Source organism: Lepidothrix coronata, unplaced genomic scaffold, assembly GCF_001604755.1.
Source record: "Lepidothrix coronata isolate B3197 unplaced genomic scaffold, Lepidothrix_coronata-1.0 Scaffold317, whole genome shotgun sequence".
NCBI lineage: Eukaryota > Metazoa > Chordata > Aves > Passeriformes > Pipridae > Lepidothrix > Lepidothrix coronata.
This window is the reverse complement of record NW_016690497.1, coordinates 476,222-497,279: the sequence shown is the minus strand read 5'-3', so window position 1 is coordinate 497,279 and position 21,058 is coordinate 476,222. Positions and strand designations below refer to the sequence as shown.

General features: G+C 37.0%; 1 protein-coding gene and 1 long non-coding RNA gene across 2 annotated transcripts in view; one reads left to right on the top strand and one right to left on the bottom strand.

Moving 5' to 3' along the window:
- Positions 1 to 13: 13 nt before the first annotated feature.
- Positions 14 to 21,058, bottom strand: part of TTC39B (tetratricopeptide repeat domain 39B) — a gene marked incomplete at its 3' end in the record, with an annotated part of 65,551 nt that continues 44,506 nt past the window's right edge. Inside the window, exons 3-16 of the mRNA XM_017837920.1 lie at positions 15,345 to 15,449; positions 12,870 to 13,001; positions 11,335 to 11,411; positions 10,182 to 10,249; positions 8,131 to 8,195; positions 7,861 to 7,966; positions 6,444 to 6,509; positions 4,743 to 4,851; positions 3,800 to 3,867; positions 3,653 to 3,712; positions 3,185 to 3,346; positions 2,022 to 2,113; positions 1,610 to 1,730; positions 14 to 125 (exon numbers count right to left, since the gene is read on the bottom strand). Coding sequence (XP_017693409.1) covers positions 14 to 125; positions 1,610 to 1,730; positions 2,022 to 2,113; positions 3,185 to 3,346; positions 3,653 to 3,712; positions 3,800 to 3,867; positions 4,743 to 4,851; positions 6,444 to 6,509; positions 7,861 to 7,966; positions 8,131 to 8,195; positions 10,182 to 10,249; positions 11,335 to 11,411; positions 12,870 to 13,001; positions 15,345 to 15,449 — 1,343 coding nt within the window. The remainder of the gene's footprint in view (positions 126 to 1,609; positions 1,731 to 2,021; positions 2,114 to 3,184; positions 3,347 to 3,652; positions 3,713 to 3,799; positions 3,868 to 4,742; positions 4,852 to 6,443; positions 6,510 to 7,860; positions 7,967 to 8,130; positions 8,196 to 10,181; positions 10,250 to 11,334; positions 11,412 to 12,869; positions 13,002 to 15,344; positions 15,450 to 21,058) is intronic.
- LOC108508827 lies at positions 17,941 to 19,755 on the top strand. Its single transcript, XR_001878516.1, has 3 exons — positions 17,941 to 18,216; positions 18,867 to 19,037; positions 19,126 to 19,755. It is a non-coding gene; the product is annotated as an uncharacterized LOC108508827 (long non-coding RNA).

Here is a 21,058-nt window from a genome sequence, read left to right as displayed (position 1 = left end):
ACTGATCACTTACTAGTTTCATTTTGTAGAGCAGTTTCTTCTTTTTCAATTGTTACCAGTAAGTTTTCAGTAAGGTCTGATCTTTTGCCCACAATCGCAAATCCATTCCAGACATACATCATTTCCTGACAAAAAAAAAAAAAAAAAAAAAAAACCACCAAACAAAAAAAACCATAAGACAAATCATGGAATTGCATAAATATTTAACTAAAGAGAACCTCTGATAAGACTGTTCTGGAACAGAAAAACCCTATAGAAATTGTTTTAAACAGTACAAAAGGTCTACAAACAGGAGAGGAAAAATTACTTTGAATGTGTGTTGACAAAGTTAACGTGGGTTTCTAAGTTTTGAATGTTTTGATACCTTTCTAATGGATTCTACCGTCACATATTTTCACAGATCTTTAAAAATTACTGTCACCCAAGTAACACATCAGTAAAATTGTGTATTTTAAGTTTAATTCGTGGCCTTTACCATAGGAACTAAAGAAACAGCTGAAAGTAGTTATAGGTAAACTTGGTATGCATTTCAGTGTGTGCATGTATACATTTATATGCATGCACCCGAACACACACTCCTGTGTTTATATATATATATAGATGCTCTAATCTGTAGACTGTTACCTTCCATAGAGCAAAAAAAGGTGGCTCTATAAAAATCTGAAGTAGCGTTATTGACACCATCAACTACATCATGGTGGATTTGTTTCAGTTCTGCAGTCCTGTCTAATTTATGCTTACTGCAATAAACCATACACTATGCTTAGTTCTGTCAAACCCATAATGAAAAAAGTTCTTAAATTAAAAGATATTGGATTTGATGGCAAGACCAAACATATGTATACTCACAACTGCCAAGAACTGTGCTGTACAAACCCAGGACAACTTTATTACTTAGTCCTTGACATGCAATTTAGTATAGAATGTAATTTAGAACTGTTAGATAAATTTTCTTTGGACTCCTCTTTCTATATCAATGAGCTTTAATGTAAGAATCTCATCAAATTATATTTTCCATCTACAGTTGTTGGTAAATTATGCATGTACAAAGACTTTAGTATACACATATGAAAAGTATCATTGCTGTGCACATATGAACAGAACACTAATGCCTCTGAAGTGAAAATATGGAAAATTAGAAGAGCATTAGTAACGTATCTTTAACTTCTGCACATTTTACTCAGACTCAATATAAGATAAAAAAACCAAAAACCAACCATCACTCTTCATTTTCATCAGAAGAATACAAAGTACTGAAGTACTCCTTAACCTCCTAATGAGTCTAGAAGACAAGGACTTAAATCCTGCCAACTTAATAACATGAACACAGGTTTCTAACTGAAAGATGACTTCTGGCCTCATGTGGCAACAGCAACCAATTCTCTGCAAGACTGAACTTCCATGTGAAAAAACTGGCTCTGGTTTTGGACTACTATTAGTTGTAGCATGATCCAGTCTCTAGTACATTTCACAAAAATTCCATTGCATGAATGCCGCACATTATTTTAAAAAAATAATTATAAAATGCAGACACATAATACCCTGTATAATGAAATATACTGTTTTCTTTTCTGTTTGAAAAGGATGAAAACAAAGCAAGAACAAATACCAAGGCAGGTAATATCAGCTTCACTGGTTGAGCACTTGCATAGCGTCGAGCTTTCCTCACTGCAAACTTCTCAGTTGGGATAGATTTTCCTGCAATTCTCTGTTTTAGACCATCCACTTGTCTACAAGAAGGGAAAACAGAAAACAAAAATTACAAAAAGCAACTTCTATTTCATCTCATTTCATTTAGTAAGATTTACTGTTTGCTCTGAAGTCCAACATCTTAAATTGTTCCACATCACTCAGACCACAGTTATAGAACGTGTGTTTGCTGAATAGCATTTTAAATATTCTGATGCTAAAAGTAAAGAGAAAAACTGAAAAGTTTATGGTTATACGCAGGAAGTAAGTCATGCAAGACAAAGACGTGGGGGGAAAAAGACTGCACATCTAGTTGCTTTATAAACTTTTACCTGAATAAAGACACGACGTCCTCACCAGTCCTCTTCAAATCATCCTCTGGAAGCATACATAGAATTGCTGCCTTCTGGAATACATATATTGCCTATTTCAAAAAGAAATAGCAACATATTATCACATCTAACCCACTGTTTTCAGTCAGTACACTAAGGACTCGAATCTCTCACCCCAATTGCTGCAGCAAAGTGTTTCCAGTAATTCTCAGGCATGGTGAACTATAAAGTCTAGCATTCCCTTTGTCACAAGATTTACGCTATAATTTTATTTTCAATGTATTTATTAATATTTTAAGTTAGTGAGTCAGAAAGTTGAAGGTGTCTCCTGAAAAGAACAGGAGAATTTATTATGCAAACCACTGTTAAAGAGATGAGGTTAAATGATGTAACTATTCTAAAGTTCATTACTGTTACTACATGATCTATTACATGTAGAGACATGCCTGAAAAAATCCAAAAGAAAATATCTGAGTACTGACTCAAGGAAAGTTTAATAACTGGGTTTTCCAGAGAAAAAGAAAGAAACATCCATAATTCTATCCAAGACATTTGCACTTCCTGTTTAACATACTATTCTCTTCCTCTTTTCTCACGAATTGGATGTACACCCTTTTTCATTAAGCCTAATAAAACTGTAGTCTAGATAGGAACAGACAACAATAATTCATCAAGAATTATTGACACATAGTGCTTGGTTCATACTTTGAGAAACATTTTTACAAATAAAAAGCTGATACCTCAACTTCCTCAAGAGACCCTGTCTCCAGCAGCTTACTCATGTCACAAAGCATCTGCTGAGTAGGTGTGCTCTTTGTTTATAATTAACCAACAAACGCAGTTTCTTCAGCCAAGTTTTACTAGTGAGTGTTAGAACTTGACTTGAGATTCAAGTCCCATACATCATCTTTTTCACAGCTCTGGTAAGCACCTCCATTTCTGGAGAGGCCAAAACACTGCTGCTTATGGCTCTGGTGCTTCAATAAGTGAAAGAAAAATTCCTCCTTAACCACCCAGTTAAATCTACCATTTTGGTTCCATTGTGCCTTTACTTATGAGTTTTACAAGAAGGCAAAAATTACACTTATTCTGCAAACTGATAAGTAAATTTAACTGTAGAGAGACCACTGGTATATCACAACAATGTCCACCTGCCCATTTACCTTAGACCACCTGCTCTCTCTGCTGAGCAGGTCTGCATATCGATATGCTTGAAGCCAGTCCTGCTGGAAGGTGTAGCACCACATCAGTTCCCAGTAGCAGAGATGATGAATCTGTTTCCACTCTTGCTGGGCTGCTATGCAGTCTTGGAATCTTAACTGTGCCTACAATGTAGTTAAGTAAGAATGATGAAAACTGGCTCAATTACAGCTCCATGGGAAAGCCATGTCTAATCACAGGGCAAATTCTTAGTTAACACTCAAGTGGAGAACACCTGATAGTAAAATGAGATAAACCTCCCTTTCAGTCTCACTTACAGAGAGAGGGCTGGAATCAACATTGACAGCGAACACGAACTGAGTATAATTATCAGTCCAACTAAAAGAAGCTACTTAGATGAATTAGTTAATTTTCCTCCTCAGTCTGAACACTAAACAAACAAAAACCTTAAAAAGAAAAAATTTATTTACCTTTTCAAAATTTCCTTTCAGTATATCTATTCTAGCAGCATAAAACAGAATAATGGAACCCTTCAAAGGAGATGAAAAAAATAACCAGTTAGGATTTCAAGCTTAGGGAATTACATTGCTCTTATAAAATTTATTGAAAATACACACATTTGGAAATTTCTGGAGGTAGGGTTCAAGAAGACTTTCTGCTTCCTGAAGATTGGCTTCTCCTGTACCTAGAAAACACAAAAAAACCAACCTCACTCAATGCACTTAAAAAATCCAAGTTCATAGAATAAGATTTTTTTCCAAATTATATTATGACTGCAATAGATCAATGGATTACTGCTTTTATGAAAAAGCAGAATTATTTCATCATACTGTGTTTCTATAAAACTAAATTCTTGTCCCAAAGGTACTAAGTGCTTTTAAGATACTAAGTGTCTGTAAGTAGAAACAGACTAGAATTATAGGAATATTCTTTAAACTGTTCCATTATAGATTCTAGTTATATTTTTAAATCCCTGTAATTGCTTTAGCAAGCCAGGAAAACACTCCTCAGGTGCCTCTTTTCCTAATTTTGAGCTCAGTAATGAAGTACAAGTGATACGGAAAGAAATGAAGTTCTCCTTAATTTCCTGATGAGCCTGAGGGACAAGGACTAAAATACTTAAAAATGAAAGAACATGAAAATATATGGCAAAAAAGCACATAGAATTAATTATGACTTTTAGCTCTATGTGGCAAAAGCAATTACTTCTCTACATGTATGTACTTCCAAGTAAATTGTTTGGGTGTAGAGGCTTTTTTTCTGGACATAGTTTTCACAATATCTGATGTTAATTTATGCATAATGACTTCTCTTAGCTTAAAACTGTTTTGCAATATTTTGCTGTCACATGTTGAGACAGCCCTGCAAATGGAGCAAGATGTTGGTATAATGTTATCTATCTGCACTGTTTCTGCAGACATAGCTTTGTCAAGGATATTAATTTCAGATCATAATTAAATACATATCAATCTCCACAATTTTGAAATTCAGTTCTAAAATTAAATCACAATATCTATTACAAGGTGTAGCATGACTGAAAAGCTACACAGTGGGTCTCACCAAGGATTAAGGAGACGTAAGTATGATAAACCAACAGGGTGAAAGTACACAGAATGGCCCTCAAACTGCTGCCAGATGCGCCTTCCCGTAGTTGGCAGAGGCCCAACTCCTAAGAAATATCACAAACACATGCAGAATTAACTATCAGTATACAGAATTACTACTTTGTTTCTGGATAACCAAAATCCAGCTTTCCTTTCATATATAAGTATTCATAATTCAGCATTTTATCATTGCAAATCCAACACAACCCACTACCAAAACAATTCTGTCACAGCTAACAGCACTCAGGAAGGAGAAGACTAATCTAATTCTGAATAAAATTACCCATGCACTTCAGTGCTATGGTGAAATGAGAACACCACATGAATCATGCAGACACACAGGTCTACATCCCTTCCCCATTATTTTCTGGCTATGATCCTGTCAGAACAACATTAAGTCTATGTTCAGTGAGAACCTCTCCCAACTGTTCTAATGCAACTTGTTGGTGTGAGTCTTCCTTCACAGAGAACCCTGGTTATCTTCCATTTTCTTCCACCAAGTCAGCCACTATTTTGAGGTTATGATCAAAATACTAGCTCTGCTGATACATCAGTGTCTAAACAGAGATCCAGATTCATGGAGACTTAATCAGCAGTAACACATGAAACCTGTTCCACTGCTTTCCAGTTTAGGCCAATTACACGACAGCTTCACTGCTTGGGGGGTGTAGAGACAAGCTCAGAGTTCCCCTGCTCAAGAGCAAGCAACTCTTCAGAAACTTATCAGAATTTAAAAATTTTGCCTCAAAACAAATATTAACATATCAGTTCTATTGCATAGCAGCTTGATGAGTTAAAGGAGAATTCAAGTACTACACAAAAAAATGTGGTGATATTCCAAATTTGTTTGTTCTTTTCCTTTCAGCTTTTACTGCCTTTTCAGTTAGGGCAAACATGTTATGGAAGAGCTTCAGCATGAACCAGGTCTTTCAGAGGAAGAAATGAACAGGTCTCTACAGAAGTCTAATTTTACAAAAGGAGAGCCATGTTGTGGACAAGCTAACAGAATAAGACCATATGGTGGCTCTGTAGCATTAATAACTTGAAGTTTAGTTATGTATAATTCTATGGGTTGTTTTGATAGGGTTCTTTTACTTTTTTTTTTTTTAATTTCTTATGGGCACCAAAAAGAGTTTTAAAGAGCTGTACAAAACAAGGCTAGGTTTAGAAAACAAGGCTATGGTTACAAATACTTTGCTCATCCATGAGAAAAAGATGTACCTAGACTTCAGGGTGGCATATGATATTAAGAAAATTTTTTTTCCAAAGGAATGGGCTGGGATTTTGGATGGAAAAATGTAGAACTGTGATTCTTCCCTCAGTTACTGGTATGAGGAACATTAATTTCTGACTGAATCAACTAGAAAAGAAGGCTGATGTCCTCTACTTAAGGATCAGTAAAAGGAAAGAAAATTGCAATCTGAAAAATCCTCTCTGAAGCAGACTGGTCATTTCCCATGGTTGTTAAAGAGCCAGGTATCACCATATGTGCTTTTATGCCTCTTAATATCTAGTCCATTTGTCTTTTTAACAACACTAAAAGACTGATAAGCAATAGTGATCATGATACTTTTACTGTGAAATACATGACATTAAATCCATCCAGTCTTTATCTCAGAAAAGGTTAATTTGAAAAGGCAAGTATCAGATCAAATACCCTATTGCCAGAAAATCCAATAAATTCTAAAAGTCGAAGGATCCTTCCTGGTAGAAGTGACAGCATCTGAAATAAATTAGAAAAAAAAAAGATAAATAAAACCATATACATTTCAAAAAAAGTTAAAATCATTATAAACTTGAACCAAAAAGGTCAGCTACTATGTTACATGCTATTACATATGAGAAAAAAAAGTAAAACACAAAAGAATTTGAAAGGGGACACGCATGCTCAGAGTTTAGATGAACATCCAGCATGAAAAAAGCAGAACAGAGACCAGCTGTGTTTGTTCAGATAATGACAGAGTTTTCTGTCTTCAGCTGATCAGAATTGTTTGAAAATTGTGTGTCACTCAGAATGAAAGTATTATCTATTTTGGTAGTACTTACAACCTACAATTGTCATCTTCCTTTACTTCCAATAAAATGGTATCAGGGAAGTCCTACTTGCTTCTACCATGGGAGCACTGAATTAGCAGACCAGTAAGCATAACTGTTTTAGAAATACTACCTATTGTTATCATCCTTAATCCTCTATCATATGCATTTTTGTTCCCCTGTTCAGAGAATATGCATTCTCTACATCCTACACAACAGAAAAAAGATCATAACCACATTTTCAATGAGCATTCCAAGAAGGTCTACTTGGAGATACCACTTTAAAAGCTCCATTCACCCTAATACATTCTGCCAAGCAGAGACTCCTGTTAAGCTTTCTACTGAGGAGACTACGCGAACAATGGGAAAGGTCAGAACATTTATGAACAGACATCTACCAGTTGCTTGAATTTTAAAGGCTGGTGCAGATAGACCTGAGTTCTTCTGACCATACTGAAAATTGGCCAGCTCCAGTTCAGAATGATACAGAGATGAACATACCAGCAGAAATCAACTCTCACCATTGCCATGATGGATGTGAAAGGGTAATCATAATAAATTGTGAGGAAAACACAGTCTTCACAGTCTTCTTTTGCATAAACTCAGTAAACTACTGTTCATTCTTCTAAGTGTAATTATGTATGCAAATCTACAGTACCACTGAAGCAAAATAATGGTATATATGGGGGAGTTATATATAAACAGTCATTCCAGGTATCCTGTAACCAACAGCATAAGCATCTTAAAAATTACTGCTATAGACAAGTAGACTTATGTAGCAGCACTTCTACTTCAGAAATACATATATTAGTTACTTCAAGAGAATGAAACACAGTTCAGAAGAAACTAGTAGAAACATCCTAGAGAGCATGCATGCCAGAAGTCTCTGCTATTTTCCTATTGCATAAAACCTCCAAGGCTTGCATCTCCATTTTACAAATGGGCAAATGTTAAAACAGAGTTAAAGTACTGCATATGCAAAGAAAGAGACTCCTACAGAATTATCCCAACAGCCTTTCCGTAGTGTGAGAAAGTCATACCAAGTTGAATGCTCCAATTCCAAGTTTTACTCCTCCTTCAAACTGGTAATAAGTTTCATTTCTGCTTTTGTTCCCCTGAGTCATCTGTAGCACCTGATGACATTCTCTTTTGATGCAGGAAAAAAAAGGAAAGGGGAAACATGACTTAGAAATTATATGGAATATAATCAATATAATTGCTATAAAAATATTTTGTTTTATTTTGGGGGCATTAATGACACTCCAACTGCTTATATCAGCGTTGAAACTAAGTGTTTTCTAATGGCTTACTTGTATATTTGGTAACTTGTCCTAATTTTGAGTCCACCTTTGATAAAGTTGATCATATTTTCATCCTGGAAGAAAAAAATTTAATTGTACAAAATAGTGCATTCAGCAATCACACATAACACATACATAAAAATCTTCACACATTTATTTGTGACTTAATAGTCATTGGAAACATTAAAAATGCTTTTTAGTTACTAGACTCTTTTCTAAGACCAATGTTAACACTTGCTTTAAGTTGTCAGGGAAACACTTCTCTGGCGCATGTTACAACTTTTAAAACTTAAGAGGGAGGTGAAAAAGAGTCAAAGAGTTACTTTTAACAGAATTTCCAATGCATATAGAGAAAGCTTTCCACCAGATGGTGCTGTAGGAACTTTTTACAAAATTTCGAATTAGCAATTCTCTCACACACACAAGCAAGCCCACACAGAACCTGGAAAAAGACAAACCGAAGAATCCCCTGAACAGATGAAGTCCCATTGCTGATCAACATAAACCACATGTACTATCCAGTATATATGTTTACTAATCTCTAGAAGAAGCAAAACAAAGCCACAATGTAATAGCCATCAAAACTCAACACCTGAAAAGCAAGACAGCTAACAGTTCAACAAGATGTAATTTTTTCTCTTAGAATTCACACAGAAAGGGAACATGTGCAGGCATTTCAGAAATGCATATTTAAATACTCAGGGACAGCATATATGATATGGAAAATGAAAAAGCACTAAAAAAGAAAAAAGGCTTAGAACCATCAACCAAAGGAAATTCTGGCTTCCATAAAAGGGTCACCATTTCAAAAGACCTCATCTGTTTTGTCTGCAAGTCTAAACACTCAAATGCAAGTATTTTAGTACAAGCATTTTAGTTCTGCCTTTCTGAGTGGTTACAGTTTTGTTCTCATCATTGTTCTCAGTGGAATCAAGGTCAGCCAAGGATGAAACATATGGGGCAGGACTACAATCAGCAGAGTGCGGTACTATAGTTAGCAGCAATAGAGAGCTGCTGCTTTAGAGAAAATACATATCTAAGGGTTTTTAGAATTTATTTTATACATTCCTAAAGTCATCTACTTCAACAACTGTTTGAAAATTCCTTTCGTGCTTAAAAAACCCTCACCCACACAATAAAAATAAAAAGGGTTGCTTCCATCTGGTTGGTAAAGGAGAAAGCCAGGAAGCCAGGAGAAAGCCAGTTATAGGCATTCCATTAATACTATTTCCTGACACTTCTGGCCAAAGTACTGTATTAAGCGGTTTATAAATATCTGCCTAATGAACTTATCTGATCTTAGTGCCTTGCTCCTTTCGCATAATTTATATCGGATTATCTAAAATATATTCAATAAATTTGTAAAACACTCACATATGTAAAAAACCTCTGATTAATAACTCCTGTTTTCAGCCATCAAATTTCAAATCAAATTTGAAAACACTGTAGCATGAAGTCCCTTAAACACAATCTAAACCAGTAACACTAGATTGTATTAAAGACCAGATCTTTCTGTGGACTGAACTGTTAGCTCAGCAATGCTAAAGTATGCTCATTTTATAATCATTCCTTACCATATTATTCCTGACACCATGTCAAAAGTGCATAGAGAGCAAGACTGAATTGGAAATGACAAGTGTGCATCAGCTAAAGTTTTGTTAGTTGGGAAACATTCTATCCTTTTGTGCAAAGAAAAGACTTGCACTTTCAAACAAGACTCTTCCTCATACTTGAACATATTTTTACAGAAGCACTGGACACTGTACAGTGTGATGCAAGTCATTTAAACATAACACCTGTATAAACACTACAATATACCTCGGTGATACCTTGGTACCTGGATATTAATAACACCTTTGGTTATTTGTATAAACAAAGAGAGGGCTTTGCTGAGTAGCACAGCATTTACCATACTTTCAATCACTGCCATGAAATAACATTGACTAGCAAAAGGTTTGGTTTTTAAATACCATATCTAGTGTTGGAATGACATTATACAAATACTAATCTCTCTCCAGTACACTGCTACACAGAGACACAAAATCAAAAATTGACTTTACCTGTACAAAGGTGAGAGCTGCTTTCTGTAATAAGCATTCAGCATAGCAGATTTCGGCATGCATTTCCTCTATATAAGAAAGAAAAGTTATTTAGTATCAGCAAAATTACTGTCAGCATTTTCTTCTTGGGGTCAATGGAACAAATAAAATGCTGCCAAGACAAGGAAAAAAAAAAAGGCAAGATTCTGCTGTTGCCATTTCGATAACTGCTGAAGAGTAGCTGTAATACACAAACCCCAACAAAAGTCTTCTATTTCCCTTCTTCTCAGACAAAAACTTTGAACTTGACAGAGCTGACTTTGGTCTATGGGAAAAGCTACTTGTCATTCCGGTAGATTGTCTCCTGTACTTTTCATTGATCCTAAGCTTAACAGCCTACAGCAACTAAGTCTTCCAACCCTCCTTCCACGTCTTAGAAGAAACTTTTTCAGGATAATGGTAACCCTCACTGAGGTTCAGACTTTTCATACATCTAGTAAGACATTATGAACAGGTTTTCACCAAGTCATGCTCAACAAACTGAAAGCCCCAGGCAGACTTTCTGTCTTCATGCAGCACTAAAGTACACTTGATTTAACACACATGACACGAGTTACTCTGCACCCATGCTGCAAGACCAGCCACATGCACAAGGCTGCTGTATGTACAGTGCATACGTGGTGAGTTTGATGTGTCCAAGTATTAAAGAGGATTCTTGTGCCAGGTTAGAAAAAAATGCATACTTGATTCTGCCTGAATCAGAAATAGGAGATCAGCATTTTCAGAGCCATGAACAATGTACTGATACCATTTCCCAAAACACCTTAAGGCAAAACAGACAAGCACAAAACTTGTTAATATATTCAGATTCCAATGCAACTAATGATAAGGACGTATTCCACTGCATCAATGATTCTTAAACTTTTGGGAGCTGTCCTATAATGTGTTGTGAAAGGCATTCCTTCCTTGATTCATGCATGCTCAGAGCAAAAAAAAAAATTAGGCTGAATTCCCCACTTTGAGAAGCTTTATGTTCAAATTTAAGATGACCACATAGGTGGTTTGTACGTTTATTTGTTACTGTAAGACACTGGTCAAGTTACAGAGTCACGCATTGGTAAGGTAGTTTTGAGCTTTTCCCTTTTTAATTTTAACTGTGTTATAAACCACTTACCTTCACTCAACTGATCCACTGACTGTTTCAAAACTAGATTGGACAAAGATTCCACCACTGTGCTTCTTTTCCTGAATCTAAATCATTTGTGCATGGAAGAAAAGAAACCCACATATTTCAACACAAAACTGACCTTAATTATTGGAATTCTTAACCATTTCCAACTAAAATTAATAGAAATTACCAACAGTTTCAATTCTTTGAGAAGTCTAAACACTTTTATGCTTCTAGGCTCATAAGCCCATCCAACCTTAAATGCATGCTCACAGCATCAATTAACCTACTTTAAGTGTATAATAGCTTCAACCTCACTTCCACCCACCAGCTGCAGAAGTGTCTCTGATCCTGAGCAAGACACCTGAACAGGACTTCTAAGTTTCACAAATTGCTTTTTTCTGTTTCTTAAACTTGCACACAGAATTGGAATAAAAAACATCAAATGGTGCTCTTTTTTCAACATAAATGCTACAGTATTTAATGGTGGTTTATGCCAGATAAAATACCAAAACAATCACATATTTTACTTCCAAAGGACCTCAACTGTACATTATAATTCCAAAAATTAGTTTGTTAACTATTTACAGACAACTCAGCTTTATGAAGAAGCTAAAGAAACAATTCTACATTCAGAAAAGGAGTGCATTTTGTAAGCCAGGGAGTCACTGATTATAAACACTAAGCATTAGCTTATCATTTGTTTACACTATTCTGCACATTGACAAGCGCAAGATCCTGACAACAAGATTATGACACTACAGGTTAACATAATAAATACAAGAAAAGAGTCAGGGAACATGTAGTTCTGGCAATTCTTCACATGTGAATGTTTGATTGCCTTTGTCTTGCATTTTTATGAGTTTTGCGACAGACTAGACCAGAGTACTTATGCATTAGCGTTCATATCCTGCAGAGATGAAATCCCGTAGGAAGCTGTCTAAACTACAGGAGCATCTAATCTTCAGACATACTAAACAACCAATTCAGATGAAACTGCAAATTGATAGCACATCTGAAAAAGATGCAGAAACTTTTATTTTCTTCAGATAGTATCTGATAATTTCATCCCATTTCCTTTTCTTTTTTTGTCATTGCTAAGATGATGATGTTAAACATCTAAACTGACATGTGGCAGTCATATCCTTGGAGACCACTTTTGATAAATTATGGCCTAACCAATATGATGAAGAACCAGTACAGTAGAATTAATTTCTATTTTTGTCAGAGCCTTGTTAAACACTTCAGCTTTTACAAGCCATGTAATGTCTGCTTACGGGTAGGTCTACAAAGTCAACCAACCATTTAACTTTAGCAGCTATTAATATCCAGCCACAACAAGTCTGTTGTTTCCACGATACTCTGTGGAAAAATATTCTCACCAGTAATAATTGTGTAGTAGGACTTACTCCACATTTACAAATTTAGGCCACTATCATACTGATAGGAATCAGTTTTAAAAGCATAGAGAGAGCTGGGGTACCTTACAAAGAACACTTAGTGGATTAAGTATCTCATAAATGTTCAGTGCTTGGGCATACCTTTGGCAGGTTTGCAAAGCCTCCTTCATTGTAGAAATTCCCATTTGTATATCCTGCTGTTCAAAGGTCATAGCAGCTTGCATAACTAAAATAGTGCTGTATCCAAGTGCATGGTACATGCTATCTTTGGACCTAGGGAAAACATAAATCTTGTGCATTTAAGCAACACTTTACATTACAATACAAAACTAAATGCAGAGACACTTGCGTTAATTTTGAAAAGACAGAAGAATGAAGCAGGGAAGTAATAGACATGAGAACATAAACTAGTAAGAAAGCAAGTATCATTTTCCATTGGGTGCTACAAGTCTGCCGTCACAAGAAGTTCCACTTGAGTTACACAAACATTTGCACCTAATTAAATACCATTTATAGTCTGCTGGTATATCTTTTTAATTTAGTTAACTAAGCCTTGACATAAATACTCATTTGTATGCTTTCACTCGACGTAAGTAAGAACCTCCTTCTAACATTACTATGTGATCCAAAGACAAAAATCTGTATTTGTGTCATAGAAATGTCAGTACACAAATGCTCAGTTCTACATAAAAGACTACACTGAACTAGTCTGGCTTTCACAACATAAATTATACCATTACAAAAAAATTGTTGGAAAGTGCCTACAGACTCAAACATACTAAGTGCAACAAACAGCACTATTGCTAACATCATGTCAGGCTAACCTAACCAAGTTTCAAGAACCTCAAGTAAATGAAGACTGCATACTCCTTTGGCAGCCTCTCCGGTACTGTACTAGCCAGTGACCAGTTTGAACCTCCTCAGTCTCAACTTGTGGTGACTGACTCTTGTTTTACCACCTGATACTATGGAGAATGGTGCCTCTGTCTTTGTAACTTCCCTTCAACAGATTCAGACCACTACTGGATTAATGCCCAAGTCTCCTTTCTGTCAAACTAAAACAAACCCTTCTGAATAAATCGTTCGTTCTAGCCTTCTAGATAGGCTTCTAGTTCTTTGTTGGATGATCTCTAGTTTCCCTAACATTTTTTCTTCCTTTTAAATCAAGGAGCCAACTACCAAATGTAGTTTTGAAGACAGAAATCCTAAGCAGAGTCAAGAAAGATGACCTTTGGGCTAAGTCTTTATTTCTCAAATCTATCAAAACTTATCCTAAAATTTTTACATTATTTAAGGACTTAAGTTTAACTTTCAATAAAAGGCTATTTTTCAATAAAACAATCAGGCTATTTTTTTTAATAGGCAACTTTTTTGTTTTTTGCAATAGGTCAGCATTTGCAATGTGCTATATAATAAGCTCAAAGTTTATTAGCAAACATCAACTACAAACAAACAATTTGCTGTACATAAAAACACCATGACAAAATAAGGGGTTTTTTTTGTTTTACAATGCAAAATGAAATATATATCATATGCACAAAAAACATTTTGGCAATATGTGTATGCGTGTATTTAGCAATACACTCATGCACAATCCTTGCAGGTAGAACTTATTATTTTGCAATATTACCTAAAAATAGTTTTAGCATACACTCAAGTGCAGGTGGGCCTTCTCAAAGCATTTCTCTATTTCAAATAACACTATACAATGCTCAGAGAAGAGAGCTGGAGAGTAAATATAGCTAATTTTAAAAGCCCTCCATACTACTAAAGTATGAGAGCTCTCCATACTACTAAAAGCAAACGCTTGATAGTTGTGTCATCCTTCTGAAGTTTCATTTAATGGTGTTCTTGAACTCATCCATATAACACCAACCCATCACTCTTAATCCATTCTTTCTAGCACTAAACTGCAGATCAAGAACCTTACCTCGCTCTACTAACATAGGCTACAGATCCCTCTTGCCAAAACATCCCTCAACATCATACGCATCTTTGAGACACAGGTAAGAGAAGAATAGTGAATGGGATTCAGATCCCAGTCCTGAAGATCAGCCACCCAGACTGCCTCCCCACAAAGTCACAGATAAGCTAGATTTGCTCTATGAACCTCTTCGTATTCTTTAATTCCTTACATCTGCACTGCCATGCTTTTCTTCTCAGTGGAGGAAAGGCAACAGGGAAACAAGCAGAATTAGTCAGAAGATCAAAAGATGCGCTTTAAATGTGTGACTCAAACGTAATATAAAAAACAACAAAAAGAGTATTCTGGAGTTTTGTTCCAGATTTTCCCTCTTGTCAAAAGCAGTTCCACTGTACAAATTCTCTAATCAAAGATACATCGGATAAGGTCTTGCTTCCCTGCTTTCCCCCTTCACATGAGGAAAGACAGTTCGAATGATTAACAGAACAATTCAGTGGTTCATCAACAGGTTTTGAGATGGCCTTAGAGAGACAAGCACACTGCTAAAACCCCAATATATGGATAAATGCTTTTGGACAAAAGGGAATAAATGAAAACCACTATCTTCAGAGGCCTTAAATAATCTTCAGGTACTAGGTAGCATACTTTACGCTATTTGTTTACAGTAAATTCAGCAAAAAACAGGACCTCACCACGGACGAAGTAGTTCCAGAGCTTCGGAGAACTTATTGTTTAGAAATAAGTTCAGTGCCATTGAACATTCTTCCAGAGCACACTTGAGATCCATCTTGGAAGCCCTAAAAAAGATTCTTAGTTTACTCAAACTGTACATATAAACACAAAATGAAAACATAGCTTTTCCTTATATAACATTTAAGGTCTTTTATAGCAATTTTATTGTTTTCAGAATCTACCTTTTCAAAAACAGTTTATATGCTTAACACTTTATCCATGTTACACAAGTGTGCCCCCTTTACTTATTTAAGTGATGATTATGGCTTAGCTCTTCTTTTCTTACTAGACCAATTCTCAAAACTTATCACTGTGCCCAAGCTCTCAATTCTCCCCATCAATACACTGTTTAGACTCTGTATTCATATATGAATCGCAAAGAGGTGACAAAATATTTTCATCCAAAAAAGTATTAAACAGATGCTCCCTCTGCAAACAGCTATGCTAAAAATAGTCCTGTCAGAAGTCTGTAGCTATGCCAAAAGCCTTTGTTCTTCCTAATTCACTACAAATAAAATCACTTGCACTTGCTTAAGTGGAAGTCATCTTAACAAAACTGCTTCTTTGGCCAGTTTTGCGTGAAAGACTCAGAAGCGTTCACAAATTGCTCCATGGGCAGACCTAGGGACAAACTGGACAATCATGGTACTGACTAACAGCTAGAAGCTACACAGCCATCAATATGCACAGCTGGAGCTGGAAAAGATAATCTCTCTACAGCTTTAAAACAGGTTTAAACTTGATAATGGGCTTTATCCAAGTAAGGTTAAGCAGTGGTAAGCAACAGATCTTGTCAATGAGATAAATATTTAAGAATTAACCAGAAGAGAAAAACTCAGAAGGAGGAATTTAAGAAGAGTGTGATAGTTTTCACCCTAGGCCTTCCTGGAGACCAGCTTGTAACCAGGAAGGAACTAGGAAGGTGACCCAGGAAGTATTCCATGCTATTCCTTTACGTAACCTGGGGTATAAATAAGGTACAGATAAGAGAGCTTGCTCTCTTCCTTTCCAGCAAGGTTCGAGAACGGTGGGTCCCTGTCTCGGTCTTGCTTATCTGGAGCTGAGGCCTGCAGTGACTACTGTTGTCTGCCACGTGCGAGGGGGAGAGTGCTGGGGCACATCCAGCCGTCCCGCTTCTCTCAAGGGAAGTGGTGAGATTTTGCCAGTTCTTTATTTTGCTGGCTACCAGATTTTTAGATTGCGCATACCTGTTTTGCTTCTGTCCCTTTTCATCCTTTTTTTGTCCTTTTTTCCCTTTTCCCTTCCCCTCTTCCTTTTTAGGAAGCTATTTGGGGTTTCTGGGGTTTAAGGTATATAGTATTCTCACTGTATATATCTGTTTTATATGTAAAATATATATTATTGCTATAGCTTTGGCTGTTTGGTTTTCCTTTTTTTTTTTTCTTCCCTCTTTGGGAAACAGGCTCTGTTGTTGAGTTTTGGAGACTTGGCGGGAAGCCAGCTCGAAAGTTGCACAAAGAGACACAACAGAGGAGTGCAGCTGCTCTTAATCTAACTGTAACACACACACACACACAAAACAAACAAAGAAAAATGTGCACAGGACAATATGACTGGACAGGCGGGTTTTTTTACTCTCCAAAGAACAGTGTTAAGAAATTTAATAAAAATATTTATAACAACTAAAAGTTTTAGAAAACACTCAGTTTTATTAGCTAATTCTATGAATATCATCTGCTAACAAATAATTTTCAAATAACTAATTTTAGCTAGATTTAAAGTTTGGGGTTTTTTTCTAGTACACAAGTAAGAACCTGACTTTTTCTGTCAATAACACATCATCACTACCACTGTGTATTCCCATGCTTCTGTAATCTTTTTTCAGATTTGTGTTTTAGGAAACTGTTTTACTTAGTCTGTGCCTCGTTAAATTACACGTTCCATTTGCTCTGCCTTTTCCGACAGGAAGAATGTGTTAGCTGCCTTCCGTTTCTCAAGAAGAGGAGGAAAAAAAGGGCGGGGGGGGAAGGTGATATCTACTAGATAGCAAGAATGAATTTTTACTCTTTCATACTTGCACACTACAACCATTTTGTTACTAGCATCAAGGCAGTACCCTGTTTCAAGTGTCTTCCCATACAAATGCCAGAGGCCATATTAAAGTAAATTACAGAGGACAGATGGACCTTCTGGTCCTCCTCCCCTTACACCATGTTTATTAGTTTTGTTGTGGGCTAAGAATTCTTGTCAGCTATGGGAACAGAAAAACTCAATGAAAGGCTGTGGGTGAAGGGCAGGATTACGAGACCTGGAAAGAACAGCTTTAGAAACAGGCCCATTACAGCGGCAGCTTCCCAGGACCGAGCGAAGCAGAAAAACAACTATTTGCGCTTTTATTGTACAGGTTTTCTCTGAGTTATGTACTCCCCCCGGTACATACGCCCCCCCCCCCCCCGGAACCATGCGGTCTCCCCCTCCCCCCGATTGTGGATCATGTTGCGCCTGCCTCTCCCCAAATCCCTGTCTCGGTTACTGGAACGTGGTCCTCCTGTATCTCCCATTGGTCAGTGGGCTCTCAAGCCACTCCTCTCCCCCCGTACCTCGACCCAATCACAGCCCTCCTTCTTGCCCTCCCCCCGAACCCATATGAACCGCGCAAGTTTAAGATTAAAGGTCCTTTCTGCCACGGAACACCCGGGGAAGCTTGGTCTCTCTTTCCTCCTGCCAAAGGGGGACAGCGCGGCCGAGCTCCACTCTGGGAAAACCAGCAGAGAGTCTGCAACCAGATCCGTTAAAAGGCAATGATCTGCTATACAGAGTATGGAGAATTAAGAATAGTCATCTGAAGTAAGAGAGGGAAGCGAATGGCAAGTAAGACATTTATAACCACACAGTTCATAAAACACTCTGGGGGAAGGTAGATCATTCACGACCACAGTTAAATTAACAGTTGATGACTGCTTTATACATTTAGTTAAAAGGTATTTGTGTTAGGCCTAGAAAGAGTAAGAAAGTTTCCTACTACTTCATGTGAGAAGTAACAGCAGATAAATATATTAAAGTATTTACAGAACCCCACCACTGTAGCAGTTTCTGAATGCAAGGATCAAGGTGTAAGGGCAACGTCTTGTTTCCAACTGCTTGGCTGGGTCTCACTGTAGGACCAGAAACACATTTCCTGTACTTGTATGCTGTAAATCTGCACACTTCCTATCCTGCAATCACAAACTGCTGGAACTTCCTCTGGAAGGAAAATCTAATCTTTATTTTGTATAACACAGCCATGGAGATGCTGGCTTTTTAGGTCTAAGTGAGGAGTGTTTGCCATCGGGCTCCCAAATGCCATCATACTCCCAGCTCTACCATCAACACCATCACATATTAATATTTGTAAAATGATTCCATAAACAAGGCTCTTTAAACAACCTGGCACCATGTCAAAACTACGTTTTCCTACTTAAATGGGTAAGCAGCCGATCTCTTCAGCACTTGGCTGTCATGGTTTTTTTCCTGTATTACAGACTAGTTCCCCTGACACTGACTTTATGTGTGACCAAAGCCTGCAGACAATGAAAACAGCATTCCTTATGTTAATGTATGTCCTGTTCTATACATTAAGCAAGCTTATGAAGTTATTCTGCCACTTCAGATATAAAACTTGGGAAGTTAGCTTTCTCAAACTGTTACTTCTGGTAAGTGAATCATATTCTCTATCAGAGTGTCGCATTCTGTTTCATTACTCTTCACATATATTTTCTACTGTTTTCCTACATCCTGCAGCAGAGGAAGATAACCAAAAGGATTCACTCCAACTCAGATTCATAATTTGATACCACAACAGTCAGAAGAAAGGAGCACATTGACTCAGAAGGAACTTGGATATCTTCGCTGGCATTTCTACACAGAGGCTCAGAAAAAGCATATTTTCTCCTCTACTCCCAAAACATCACAAACCAATTTCTACAGCAAGTTACCAGACTGATGAACAGTTAGCAAGTAATGCTGACTCACACTCTCTTTCTGACTCATGTTGTTTTCATTCTAACTCAGTATTATATAGGCAATCTTATTTTTCCCCTACGTCCACATACAGTTTTCCTAGAACTGACAGAAGCTTTACACATTTTATCACGTCAGATAAGCATATTCTTTAATTTACCCCACAGCAGATTAAATTAACACTACTTCAGTGATATTACTACAGATTTTACAGCTACTAGCATGGTTTAATCCCAGTCATCAACCAAGTCCCACACAGCCGCTCACTCACTTGCCCACCAGCAGGATCAGGGAGAGAACTGGAAGAGTAAAAGCTGGAAGACTCTTGGGTTGAAATAAAGACAGGGAAAGCAAAAGCCATACACACAAGGAAAGCAAAACAAGGAATTAATTCACTGCTTCCCATGGGCATGCAGGTGTTCAGCCATCCCCAGGAGAGCAGGGCCCCATCACATGTACTGATCACTTGGGAAAACAAACACCATCACTCCAAATGTGCTCCCTCTTCCTTCTTCTTCTCCACATTTTATATACTGAGCATGATGTCATATAGTACAGAATATCCCTCTGGTCAATTTGGGTCACCTGTCCCAGCTGTGTCTCCTCCCAACTTCCCATACCCTTCCAGCCCCCTGGCCAGTGTGGCAGTACAAAAAGAAAAGGCCTTGGCTCTGTGTAAACTCTGCTCAGCAATAACAAAACCACCTCTATATTATCAACCCTGTGTTCAGCACAAACCCAAAGCACAGCCCCACACTAGCTACTGTGAAGAAAATTAACTCTACCCCAGCCAAAAGTAGCAAAATACTGCTAACTTCTAGAAAAAAAAAAAAAAGGAATGGAAAATGTGCTATATTGGGGATTACGCAAAGAGAATAACGTCACATTACAAGGAGACACTGTGTTACTATCAAGGTACTAAGGATACTTTTTCCCAACGCACAGTGTTTTTTATCTTCCTACTTCTATTTCAAATATGTTTCATGAAAAAAAGAGTTAATGTTCAGAATTTTAGCAATAGTTTGTGTATCTTGAGCTTGGTGCTCATGAAACTGTTCCAGTACGGTGGAGATATACTGTCCATATGCAAGTTCCTCACAACTTCAGTAGGTTCTTCTAATCAACTACTCGGAGCTGCAATAGAAACACAGCAAAAGAATGCTGATTTGAAAACCCTGAGATGTACTGGAATACTCAGTATTAAGATGACAATCCTCAGGATGTACAGAGAGCAAAACCACTCATAATTTAAAATGTTAATGCAGATTATAGTTTAAGTCACTTTCCTCCCCCTCTCCCCCCCCATTAATTAAAAGGGAACATAACTATAAGCCTAAACCAAGTGAAAAGTCACTGCATTAGTATTTAAAAGTTATTCAAACATGTAATGAGTTATACAATATCACCTATCTCTCCACACCAGGCCTCAGTGTAAAAGCATTCCTGAAAAGCCATTATATAGGTAAAGTTACACATTAACTTGATGCATGCCGCTGTCTTTGTATCCATAGAAGATTTAGTCAGCTTTTAACAATCATTCCAGGTGCAATGATTTACCAACTTTTCTCTTGATTAAAGAGATTCAGGAGCTAGAAATGGGAGAATTGCAGAAAAAAATCACCTTTAATCCAACAACACTTTCACATTTTAAATCACATATTGAGTTCCATACCACTTTATTAACATCAGCTGGACTTAATGTTCCAGCAACACT